Consider the following 13,610-nt stretch of genomic DNA (forward strand, 5'->3'; position numbering starts at 1 on the left):
GATGAGCTCACTAAATGATACCCCCCGCCTCCCATATGGTTATAACTGGTGAAAAAGTCCATGTTTTCCTGTGGCCGGGAAACCCAAAATATGTGTCTGATCAAAAAGTAAAATAGGAGGTGCACAATGGCAATATGTAATAAAGATTCTGTGAAAGTTGCATCAAATTTCATTCAGTGGTATAAGAGGAGTTGCGGATAAGAGATGGGTACCCCAAAGCGTAACAGACGGACGGACGGACAGACGGAAGGACGGACGGACAGACGGACGGACGGACGTACAGACGGACGGAATTAACGATTACTATATACCCTCCCGCTTTTCAAGCGGGGGGTATAATAAATAAAATATGCTCCCCGGCCTAATCAGTATGATTCATGCTTTCAAACATCAAAGGGACTTTGACAATGATTATGACGTCATAATACAGTTTTACATAGATACACAACGTCAACAAAGCAGTGGGTATGCAAACTGTAAGTAGACTTCAAGCCTTAGAATATCTAGCAGATGTAATTAATTGCATTTCTAAAGTGACTTAGGAATCAAGCTTTCGTCTCGTGAGATTTTAAATGGAGTCATTGCCAGTCATAATCTGATTTTCATCAAGAATATTTTTTACTGTACAATCACGCTAACTGATACCAGTGCATTGTCCCCTTTTGGAGTTTTGTTTTTATACAAAGCCTTTGTGGACAAATATGAGGGGGTTTATTTTTGTTGTTGTTTTTTTTTTACTTTGACACGAATTTACATGTGCATGTACCTAAATTGGCTTGTTGAACATTAGATTGCTTTCAAAATACTTTGATAAAATATATACAAACAAGTTAATTGTTACGTCATGACGGAGGTCTTTAACGATGACCTATGACGTCATAGTTAAGTTTTGTTTACACAAAAGCGATGGAAATGCATCTTGTGAGTAAATGCTAATGAATTGTTTTTGTGTCTTTTTATACAACACTTTTTGCAAAATTAGTTTTTATTAGCTTTAAGTATGCCTAATTGGTTGTATATTACTTATTTTTAAGATCTGTCGTGGTAAAATTTCAGAATTTATCATGTTGTAGACCTTTTCTTGGAATTCGTTACGTATAAGAATAAAAACAATTATTTCGATTCACTTCTGAGATACTCACTTCTACTTAAATATTGATACCAATTTAGAATTTTTATTTCCTTCGGGTTTTGATAGTCATTTATAGTAATTCAAGATTAAAATGACTTTAAACCTCTGCAAATCTAATTTCTTTTCAGAATGCAGTTGTGAGCAAGAAAATGTACAACGAAAAACGACTACGAGAAATTCTGACAGAGCTGGCCTGCCGATCAGCTGATGTACCTATAGACATGCTTCCCATCCCCTTTGTAAGGAGCTTATTAGAAATTTTAATTAGAATTTTTTTAAATCTTTGCTGTGCCTTGGAGGGCTGGGGAAAAAAGGGGTGTGTTGATTTTAAAATCCCAGAAAAATAAAACAAAATCAAGTTTTTATTCTTAACTAGAGTAAGGTGAAAGGGAAGTAAACAATATTTCATTGACGCCTGTAGTTTTTTCAAACCTTTGAAAATACTATTTTTGATTTTTGTTTGTTTAAATGAAAGACAGATAAGAATCTTATAATACTGCATTAAAAAATTTAACAATTATCAGTATTTTGCAAAGTCGATTATTTTCACAAAAAGGTTGAATTTGCTTAGTTCCTGAAATAAAATTTTCTGCCTTTGCAGGACACAGAATTAATTCTGGACTTCGGAGATGAAGCCGTTAAAGATCTGGTGAGTAGCCTATGTTGAAGACTGTTATTTTAGCCATATAAATGATTCTAACTAGATAATTTTTGCAAATTTAAACAAGATAAAATGCTTGATTTATGTCCTTTGGAGAAAACGATTTTGTGCCAAGAGTTCCTTTTATGCATCAGTTACGTATAAATTATTTTGTAGAAGAGAGTTAACGTAAAGAGTTCAAATTACAAAATTATTATTGTAAAATGAGAGAGAGAGAGAGAGAGATTCATGTAAAAAGCGTCTTCGTTTATTTTTTTAGAAATCAAAGAAAGAGATACTAAAGTTTGAAAAAAGCTGGGTGGATATGGTTGAGGAAGAGGAACTACGACAGGTAATGCAGGGCTTTATAAATATCTGACGATTGATTGATTATTTGTTGTTTAACGTCCTTACCAAATGTTTCACGTATATGGAGACGCTTTTATTATTATAAATACATAAGAGAACTATTTTGGTTTACAAATGAGCACAATTTGAAATTACTTGTATTTTGATCCAGTGAAATATACCTTCTAAAAAATTGCTGAAATATATATCATGTATAATTTTTGTCTATTATATGTTTACTTTAATTAACCTTATTTTATGAATAATTTAATTTTAATAAGGATTGGGAAACAGGCAAAAACCATGCATGTCTTCTCCTTGAATAATAGGCCAAAATAGTACATGTATCTGTCATGAATATAACAAATTTATTGATTTATTTCATTAATTGATTTATTATTTCATAAATTGTTTATTTAGGAAAACTTATCAAAGGTAGAAGGGATGTTGAAAGTCATGGATTCACAAATCAAGTTAAAAGAAGAAATGCAAGAAGAACTTAAGGTATTTAGCTGTCTATGCATCTTAAGAAGTTGTGAAATTATATTAGCTTTCTACTCATTGATCAGATTGATAAATATTATAATTGTGTTTACAGAAAGAAGTCCCAAGGAAGATTGTCAAGCTAAGAAGCACAATTATTGGCATTGAAAAATCAAGGAAAATGTTTGGGCCAATCCACCAAGAACTGATGGTAAAATTTTCAGAAACATTTGCTCGTGTACCCAATTATCCTATTATTTTTTAGATTAAATATCTATGATATTAACATTGATCTTTATTCAATAAATTGATCTTCATTCAATAAATTGATCTTTATTCAATAATTTCTTATACAGACAGTTTTGGCTAGAAGAGATCAAGACAAAATAAAAATCTACCAACAGAAGAAGATCATGTCAGAGATGTTAAAAGAGCTTCAGGTAAACATGCCAAATGTTAATGTAAGCTTAATTGGTTGCAATGTTTCAGTAACTGAAAATGTGGGCAATTTTCAAGTTTTAAAAAGGTACCGGTAAACTGTTCATTACTTTTGATATTAAATTTTTCATTTTCAGGTAGTGGCCTTAAAAGAATTTGACAACAGAAGTGAGAGATTGGAAAGAAGGCAGGGCACTTGGAGAGTGGTACACAAAGAGTTAATGGCAAGTTTTCGTGTGTTTATCCTTCATGTTATATTTTAGTCATTATGCATTATGTTTTCAATTTAAATAACTTTTTAAGAAAATAAAATTTTTAGGGCACACTAGAGACCTAATTGTACCTTCTTCTAAGCTAATAATTTTCGTGATTAAATGTTAATGATATTAAAATTTGATTTTTATATTATTATTTATTATACAGGAAGCTTTGATTCAAAGAGATCAAGACAAAATAAAAGTCTACCATCAGAAGAAGATCATGTCAGAGATGTTAAAAGAGCTTCAGGTAAAGACACCAAATAATACTGTTATTGGTTGCAAAAATGGTGATAATTAACAATTTTAACAAAAGTTAAGTGTGAGTAGTTTTTGATGAACTTTGATTTTCAGGTTGTGGCATTAATGGATTTTGAAGGAAGAATTGCAAGAGAAGAAAAGAGGCAAGCCATACACAAAGAGCTGATGGTAAGTTTTCATTGTTTATCCTTTATGTTATATTTTAGTCATTTTGCATTATGTTCTCAATTTTATTAACTTTTTAAGAAAATAAAATTTCTAGGGCACAATACAGACCAAATTGTACCTTCTTCTTATAGCCAATAATTTTCATGATTAAATGTTTATGATATTAAAATTTGATTTTTATTTTATCATTAATATTATCCAGGCAGTTTTGACTAGAAAAGATCATGAGAAAATAAAAGTCCACCATCATCAGAAGATCATGTCCGAGATGTTAAGAGAGCTTAAGGTAAATACAAGTGTGTGCCAAATGTTAATGCTATTGGTTGCCAAAAATGGTGATGATTAACAATTTTTAACAAAGGTTAAGTGTCAATAGATTTTAAGAAATTTTGATTTTCAGGTTGTGGCATTAATGGATTTTGAAGGAAGGATTGCAAGAGAAGAAAAGATGCAAGCCATACACAAAGAGCTGATGGTAAGTTTTCATTGTTTATTTTTTATGTTATATTTTAGTCATTTTGCATTTCTGTTGTCAATTTTCCGTAACTTTTTAAGACTTCTTATGAATAACCGGAGGGTAGCAATTTCAACCAAACTTGCCACAAACCATCCTTGGGTATAGGCCAAATGTTACTGTTTTTGGTTCAAAAATGATAATTAACAATTTTCAAAGGTAAAGATAATTAAAATTTGTGAATTTTTATTGGCATTTTTATTAAAAATCTTTTTCAAGAACCACTGGGCCAGGAAAGATGAAAATGTGGAATTATCCTCAGGTAGTGTAGATTCAAATTTGTTCAAAATGACCCCCGGGGGTAGGGCAGGGCCACAATGGCCACCAAAGTTTTACATAGAAATATATTGAAAAAAATCTTTAAAAATCTTCTTTAAGAATAGCAAAGCCATAATTCAGTTATTTATATGGAATTTCCCCAGGTAGTGTAGATTCAAGTTTTTCAAGGATCATGAATAGGGCAAGAGCCAAAATGGCCGACCAAAGTTTTACATAGAAATATATGGGAAAATTCTTTAAAAATCTTCTTCTTAAGATATAGCAAAGCCATAATTCATGGAAGCATCCCCAGGTTTTGAAGAAAATAAAATTCAAGTTTGTTCAAATCATGACGCCCGAGGGTAGGGCGGGGCCACAATCGACCAAAGTTTTACATAGAAATATATAGGAAAATTCTTGAAAATTCTTCTTCTCAAGAAATACAAAGCCATGATTTTATATATTTATATGGAAGCATCCTCAGGTAGAGGTGATTCAAGTTTGTTCAAATCATGAAAACCCCAGATAGGCAGATGCACATACACAAAAGTTTTACATGAAATATGTGAAAAATTCTTTAAAAATCATTTTCTGCATTAAAGCCATGATTGGTCATGGGACTTCTTTTGGATTAAAACTTTTCAATAAAAACCAATTTTCTACCTTTTCCAAGCCACAATGCTTCAGGTGAGCTGTGGCCAAAATTTTCTTGTTATGCATTATGTTCTCAATTTTATTAACTTTTTAAGAAAATAAAATTTAAGGGCACAATACAGACCAAACTGTACCTTCTTCTTATAGCCAATAATTTTCATGATTAAATGTTTATGATATAAAAAATTGATCTTTTTTTATTATTTTATTATCCAGGCAATTTTGACTAGGAGAGATCAGGACAAAATAAAAATCTACCATCAGAAGAAAATCATGTCGGAATTGTTAAAAGAGCTTAAGGTAAAGACACCAAATGTTATATACATGTACCTTTAATGGTTTCCAAAAATGGTGATAATTAACAATTTTACCAAAGGCTAAGTAAAAAGAGTTTTTGATAAATTTTGATTTTTAGGTTGTGGCATTAATGGATTTTGAAGGAAGGATTGCAAGAGAAGAAAAGAAGCAAGCCATACACAAAGAGCTGATGGTAAGTTTTCATTGTTTATCCATAACTTACCTTACTATATAGTCTTGTATTTTTTGAGTATTTTTTTTTTTTATATTTTGATTTGATTTGAACATATTTTATTGCTTATACTTTAAATTATGGGCAAAAGTCTTAATTTTAAAGCCCTCTCCCTACATATGCATTATATTAAACATATTTACATACATGGGTTATATATTTTAATGATCCTGTCTTGTTTTGTTTGTTTGCTATAAGTTACATTAATTTTATTAAAAATTTTCTTACAGGTAGTTTTGACTAAGAAGCATTCTGAAGATGCACAGTTCAGAAAACAACAGGAAGTTATGTGGAAGATGCTAAAAGAGCTAAAGGTAAACCTCCTTTCATTGTTAAAATGGTAAAAATCAATTGTAATACAGTGTATTTACCTATTGTGTAAGATTGAAATAAACAAACTTGTTAAGAAATCATAATTTCAAAAAGAAAAAAATGAATTGTAGGTGGTGTCATCAAAATTTGTGGACCATAGAAATGAAATTAGAAATTACTATAGAAAAAGATTAATTGTGGTATTATTTTGTAAGTTTTACCATTTGCTTCTTTATCTTTTCAAAATTTAAATATGTATTTTTTCATTTTTTTAACAGACAGTTTTGACCAAACGAAATTTAGAAGAAAAGCAGTTCCAAATTCTAAAGGCACTGAAGTCAGCAATGCTTAAAGAGCTTAAAGTAAGTAATTTAGACCATTTTTAAAATATTGTGTGGTTGCCCTGTTCCAATTTAAATGACTGGCTAAAAAAATGTTCCATTTATTTTTTTTACCCCCAGGAACGTATCATTTTTTAAAAATTTATATAACAAAAATGATTTTAAAAATTCAGCACTGGTGTTGGGGGGGGGGGGGGAGTTATTTTCATTTTCATTTACCTAGCAACATAATTTTTTAGAGTGCAAACAAATACATGTATAAGAAGGCCTTAATTTAGCAGTTATACATGTATCTAGTGTTTATGTTTGTAAAATATCATACTAAACATTTGACTTTTATATAGAAAAAAATCTAATAAATTTTCCAAAATAAATAATTTAAATTTAGAAAATCCAAAATTAAAATCAAACAAAACAAAATTAGATATTTCTGTCAAGTACCTAATTTTAAAAATGACTAAATAATTTTCTTTTTCTAGAATTAAAATTAAAATCAAACAAAACAAAATAAAATATTTCTGTCAAATACCTAATGAAAGAGTTCCATGTTTTATAGAATTTGAACAAAGACAACAAATCAGACTTAGAAAAGGAGGAAGAAGAAGATTTATTTGTCCCTCGGAAACTGTTCCTGTTTCATGTGGATACCTTTAAAACTTCTCCACAGGTAAAAATTTTATATGACATTTTTTTTAGAAATCATTTTAAATATTTCCTGTGCAGAATTAAATTGTGTTAATTTACATGTTTTATGCATATCGTATAATCCCTATTAACCAGCCCGGGTGCTTAGAAAATTGCGAAAATGGGGCATTTATTTTGGTATTCTCTTTATAATATTTAATGTCATATTCTAACATTAAAAAATCTGTTTAAAATAAATTCAAAGAACTGCTAAAATAATGTTTAACTTAATTACTTTAAGTGAAGATAATCCATCCAAATTATGCTAAATGATTCATTATCCACCGAGATATTGGATAATAGACAAGGTACATTTTCACTTTCTTCAAATGTTGGCAGACTTTTGAAATGATTCTAGATGATTTTAATCACTGTATAGGGGGCCCTTATTTCCTGACAATTGAAAAAAATGCTAGGGGCACTTATAGGGGCAGAGGTGGTATACGGTATTATCAACATTGTGCAACATGTCTGGGAATAGCTGTAGAACTAGGTAGCTTTCCAAAAAGAAATATATATTGATAGATAGACCGGAGATCTATCAATATATATTTATTCGGAGAGCTACAGTTCTGCAGCTAGCTTTTATGTACAATCTATATGGAAGATTATAATTATTCAATAAGTTTTTTGTTAAAATTAAAATCTATGGTTTGTAAGGCGAGAGGTTAATCCGAAAACCTTATGGGCAAAGATGACATCTTAGTATTTGTAAATTTAGATTGTGCTTTACAAAATAGCAAAAATTCTTCCATTGTTAGAATGTTGAGACTTGAAAACTGAGGACATTCTTTGAGTTTCAAATAAGAGTTTGTTTGTGGATGATGAAAGCTGTTATATTTCAGAAGAGATGGTTACCAGTCAGAATTACTACGCCATAATAAAAATATTCCTAGATTCTCATCCCCGCCCGCCCTGATTTTAAACCCCCGCCTCGATTTTTTTTATTTCTGTTTTTCTTCGTCTTAATTCTGATCGGGATCGGTATTCATCTATCATTCTACTTTCGTTTTAAATCCCGCGAATGTCAACATGATTTTGACAGCTGAAAAGATGGTAATTGCTGTAATACATGCGTATATATTTTAAACAAGGGTCATTGGTTGAAAAGATTGGTGATGATGTGAAGTAAGAGATAATGGAACCTTTACTGTGTCTTTTATTCAGGTATTGTAGATAAAATTAGACCGATTGACTAGGTCAATAAAAAATCTGCAAAATTGAAAAAATAAAAAATATAAAATAAAAGCCGCCCGCCCGCCCCGATTTTTAAAAAAAATCGGATGAGAATCTAGCAATTTATTTATTATTGCCTAACTTCTATTTACTTGTTTTTCCATTGTTTAAATAAATATATATATAATTGCATTTTTATTGGTGTATCTTTTGCATGGACTGGTTTCTTGAGTTATAATTCAATAGTTCCATGAAAATTGGTTGAATCTGATTCGTGGAGAAACATATGTTAAAAATCAATATTATACTTTCATGTAAATTAGTTGAATCTGATTTGTCGAGAGACATTTGTTAAAAACAACGTTACCCACTGAATAAAGAAACCACGCCCTCCAGTGTAGCACCAGTCAACATTGCTTAACGACGGGTAATATTCCAAAAAAATGTTGACTGCGCAGAATTTATGCCGCACTGTTCACTGTCGTATGTGGGTGATTCCACAAATTTGAGACAATTTTCATAAGTGAAGAAGTTAATATTGCTCTTTCTTCTTTCTCTGCCCAACATGGTTCAATGAGCTTTGTAATACATATGCTCTTTAATTTTAACGATAGTCACAAGTCAAAGAAAACAGATTTTATTATATTTAAGAAGTAAAATCAATATTTTTATGCTTTGGTCATGACCGCAACGATATAAAAACATGCAGTTTCTATTTTTCTATATATTGAAAAGAAATATTTTTTTTAACCAATGAAAAGAAAATGAAAAGAAAATTAATACTCTGTTAATATAATAGAAGTTGTAGAATTTTGGAATACGTTCTATTCTGTGGAGGGCCAAATAAATCGCCAGATGTAAAAATATGCTATTTGTGTAATTACAAAATCAATTTTTGTGTTGTAAAAAACAAATATTAATACGTTTTAGGAAGTAACAGGCATAAAATGAAGTAAATTATATCACTAAGGCTTATTTTTTACTAATAATTAATAGCATGTAATTTTATTTGCACGAAAGACTCATATGACTAAAATTTTCGGTCATGACATCAAATTTTTGGTCATGACATTGCTTTATTATACATATAAAAATGTCAATGAATAATTCTAAAATAAAAACACCAAAACACCAATAAAAATAAAAATAAAAAACAATGTAACATCAAATAAATTAAACGGTCTAATCATGCATGATTTTTGTCTGTCAAGTCCAACTCTTTACGAAACACTAAAAAAATCAATTGTTTTATGCTTTATTAAATAAAAAATCAATTATAATGTTGATAGTTTAAAATATTTAATGATATATGCTGTTGTTTTAGCAAAATTGATAAATGATAAAAAGTTTGAGTTGAAAATAGTAACTATTGTCATGACCACAAAATATTAAGTTGCGGTAAATGACAGTTTTGGTCATGACATAAATTGAGTTATTACCTGATCAGCACACCATACGTACTATATGGATGGTGCAATGATGTACATAACATTGCAGAAACATTAAATAAAGCCGTTTGGAACAAGTTTACTATGTGAAATATTTGTATTATCGTGTTTTAGAACATTCGGTCATGATCAACCATAAAGGAACTAATAAAAAAAGATACTTACAACGGGATTTCCCTTCTAAACCTTTTGACCTACACTGTTCCTTTGGTAGCTAAACACAGTTTCGTATAAAATCCAGGGGGTTTTTCCCAGAGAGAAGCATGCTGGGTAGGGATTTTCCTGCTATTTATAGGAGTCTAGATGAAAACTGCATCTTTTTTGTTTTTATTCGCATAAAGTAGAGTCTTATCTTAATATTTAAAGAAAAAAATGTGCATTCATTTTTAGAAAAAAAAAATTGTGAGACTTTTTAATAGGGGGAGATAACTCCCAAAACATCCAGTTTTCACATGTGCAGAATTGCATGAGTCACTTAGCAGGTAATGTAGCTCTTTCAAGAGGTGGAAAATGTACCCTGAAAGCACACTAAAAGAAAACCTTAGGACTTGTTCTGTGAAATGCATGCAACTTATTTTGTCTGATTTTTTCTGTTTTTGTTGAGCAGGGGGGTTAAAAATGCATAGGTGCACTGAAAATGGATGGGTAAACAACCCAATATCCCCCTTATTTCAGGTGTCAAATACCCCCTAGTAGTAATTGATGAATGTATTATAGTTGGATATTTACAAAATTCACAATTTTATCTTTCCATTGATATGCAGAAGTCTATGTAACAAGCCTCCATTTTATTTTTTTATAGGGGTCAGTTTTGCATGTCCCTCAACAAGTAACGTCCTGATAACGTCATACATAAAACTGTGTTTTGCACCCTTAAGGAGTAGCATTTGATGACATTTCCCACATTTATTTGCCTGTAAGTTCATAGAAAATTGCTTTATTTCTTTTAAATTATGTAGTAAACCATACAATATAATCTCAGGTTGACACTGTGTAAGGCATAATGCCTATTAGATACATGTTCCATAGAATTTATACATATGATAAGGATTCAGGGGCTAAAGTTGTTATTTTACATTATGACGCAACAGCATTGTGACATCAAAGTGTGACGTCATGTCAATAATGGAAGCTTCGCAAGGTCATGACCTTCAACTTAATTGATCGCAAATGAGAATATGTATCTTCTGTATAGATATACATGTGACATAGACCTATTGAGTATCTAGTTAGGGTGACACCATCCAGATGTTTTAGGCAATCTTCTGATTTAAGACAGTGACTATTTCCAATTAGACCCCCCCCCCTTGTTTATACAGAAACCAGCAATATCTGTAAAAATTGTTTGGCAGCTTTTTAAAAAAATTATAATGTAACATTTTATTGATATTCAAATACTGTATATTTCATACTTTGTGTTTTTTAAATTGAAGAAAAATAAAATTATTGTGTGAGCTGATTCGGTTAGGTTTGAATTTCTCTTCGAAGTCCTGTTTTATGCGTCGACTAATGTCGTAGACATGTAATACTAAATTTACAATAACTTGCCCAATTCTGGACCAAATTCAACAATTTGTGCACCAAAATGTTTGGAATTCTGTCCTCTTTGCACCTAAATACAAAAAAGTGAATTGCAAAAAAAAATTATTTCCTTTAAGGTAGCTAAACACAGTTTCGTATAAAATCCAGGGGGTTTTTCCCAGAGAGAAGCATGCTGGGTAGGGATTTTCCTGCTATTTATAGGAGTCTAGATGAAAACTGCATCTTTTTTGTTTTTATTCGCATAAAGTAGAGTCTTATCTTAATATTTAAAGAAAAAAATGTGCATTCATTTTTAGAAAAAAAAAATTGTGAGACTTTTTAATAGGGGGAGATAACTCCCAAAACATCCAGTTTTCACATGTGCAGAATTGCATGAGTCACTTAGCAGGTAATGTAGCTCTTTCAAGAGGTGGAAAATGTACCCTGAAAGCACACTAAAAGAAAACCTTAGGACTTGTTCTGTGAAATGCATGCAACTTATTTTGTCTGATTTTTTCTGTTTTTGTTGAGCAGGGGGGTTAAAAATGCATAGGTGCACTGAAAATGGATGGGTAAACAACCCAATATCCCCCTTATTTCAGGTGTCAAATACCCCCTAGTAGTAATTGATGAATGTATTATAGTTGGATATTTACAAAATTCACAATTTTATCTTTCCATTGATATGCAGAAGTCTATGTAACAAGCCTCCATTTTATTTTTTTATAGGGGTCAGTTTTGCATGTCCCTCAACAAGTAACGTCCTGATAACGTCATACATAAAACTGTGTTTTGCACCCTTTCCTGCCATCAAAACTTTTAGTGGTTTATAAGCCTTCTTTTATGGAGAGTAATAATTCAAAGGGCAGTAACTCTATTTTAAATAGCAGATTGCACAATCGTTTCGGTCATGACGAAATATTAAGTGACACAAAAATATACAACAAAATTTTAGTAGTATGGTCAAAAAACCTACTGAATAAAAAAAGAAACATACTTAGGAGAAATGTATTAGAATAAATAAGACAAATAAAACTAAAAAACAAAAATTAGATGCGTCAAAAAACCCACAGAAAGTGGAAAGTCTATCATAGGGACACTGATATACGTCATTGATACATGATACAGTGACATTATTTTTCATTATTAAAATCAAACTTTAACATTTTTGCACATCAATACAAAAAAGAATATCTTTTTATTTAATATTTAGAACAAAATCAGGGAAATTTTGTTATATTTAACAGGAATATTAGAGTGTTTTTCATGAGTGACACAATTTGCCTCAAATTTGTGGAATCACCCATGTATTTGTATAAAACATTCGTATAATATATAATAAATATTGCATGTAGTTGAGTGTATAACATTGAAAATTGTCACCCCTGGAAAACCTCGCTGCACCTCTGTTGACAATGGTTTTCTTGGGGAGAAATTTTTCAACGTTTCACTCAACTACCTGCAATATTCATATAATAATTCAATGCTTCTAATATTAAGAAAATGTATATATCATGGTCATACCAACAACTCCTATTAATTTTTCAACTATTTACAATACATTGGTTTTTATTTGTTCAAAAAAAAAAAAAAACATTCTGATTGTACACACAAATTGAGTATGTGGTTTTTGGAGTCCAGGCCCCAAGACCATAAACTGAGAAGAAACTGAAGTCAAAATTTGATTTTTAATATCTTGAGTTTTATTTAATGTTGTGTAATATTTCAATTCAAATATATGATGAAAATTTTGTTTCAATATCAAAATAATTCAAAAAATTATAATAGTTTGAAATTTTGACTTAAGTCTATTCTTGGTTTATGGTCTTGGAGCCTAGTCTTCCAAAAATCTGTTGGAATTCCATTTGGGTGTCAATTGTGCCCCGTCACTAGAGGACTTTTTCGCATTCAATTGAAGCATATTTTATTCAAAATCTTAGTCATGACAAAATGAAGATACTCACTGCGGCCTTTCAAGTTGACATCGACAACGTATTATCAATTAACAATTACCATTCATGGAAAATGCAGCGGTTGCTCACTCCTCCATGGCACCTGATAATACTCAGTTTGGAGGTCCGTGTTCGTTCTGCTCCAATTTTGTATTGTTTAATGGACTTCTGAGCTTGAATGTTTATTGTTCTTTATCTTCATATATTTCATTTTTTTACCATGCATATGTCGACACGATATATCCCGGTGAGCTTGTTATAAAAGATACTACAGAGCAGTGTACGAAATTCCCGTCCGCCCGCACGCCCGAGACGCACTAAATCGGGAGCGGACGTAAAAACTTTACTCTGCATCAGCCCGTTTGGTTGCACTAATTTTACCCCATCCCCAGCATTTTTGCATATACATGTTTTGAGAAGGTAAAGACCAAATATTTCAACGTACATACAAGGCATTATTCCCTAGGAGAACAAGATATAAACAATATAACTGT

The 13,610-nt window shown here is 30.9% G+C and overlaps 1 protein-coding gene across 1 annotated transcript; it reads left to right on the forward strand.

Annotated features, from left to right (window-relative positions):
- The first annotated feature begins 410 nt into the window (after positions 1 to 410).
- LOC134264325 (uncharacterized) lies at positions 411 to 7,795 on the forward strand. Its single transcript, XM_062746620.1, has 16 exons — positions 411 to 476; positions 1,261 to 1,371; positions 1,734 to 1,781; positions 2,053 to 2,124; positions 2,541 to 2,624; positions 2,719 to 2,814; positions 2,960 to 3,043; positions 3,653 to 3,727; positions 3,930 to 4,013; positions 4,128 to 4,202; positions 5,370 to 5,453; positions 5,569 to 5,643; positions 5,913 to 5,996; positions 6,273 to 6,356; positions 6,892 to 7,002; positions 7,781 to 7,795. Exons 1-16 carry the CDS (start codon positions 468 to 470, stop codon positions 7,793 to 7,795), a joined length of 1,191 nt encoding a protein of 396 aa, XP_062602604.1. The 5' UTR covers positions 411 to 467.
- The last annotated feature ends 5,815 nt before the right edge of the window (positions 7,796 to 13,610 follow it).

Source organism: Saccostrea cucullata, unplaced genomic scaffold, assembly GCF_032062105.1.
Source record: "Saccostrea cucullata isolate Sc308-1 unplaced genomic scaffold, CSIRO_AGI_Scuc_v1 ctg10569, whole genome shotgun sequence".
NCBI lineage: Eukaryota > Metazoa > Mollusca > Bivalvia > Ostreida > Ostreidae > Saccostrea > Saccostrea cuccullata.

Coding starts and splice junctions, on each gene's coding strand:
- LOC134264325 (XM_062746620.1), top strand. Junction 3,044..3,652: donor AGATGTTAAAAGAGCTTCAG/GTAAACATGCCA, acceptor TTTGATTTTCAG/GTTGTGGCATTAATGGATTT. Junction 6,357..6,891: donor CAATGCTTAAAGAGCTTAAA/GTAAGTAATTTA, acceptor CATGTTTTATAG/AATTTGAACAAAGACAACAA.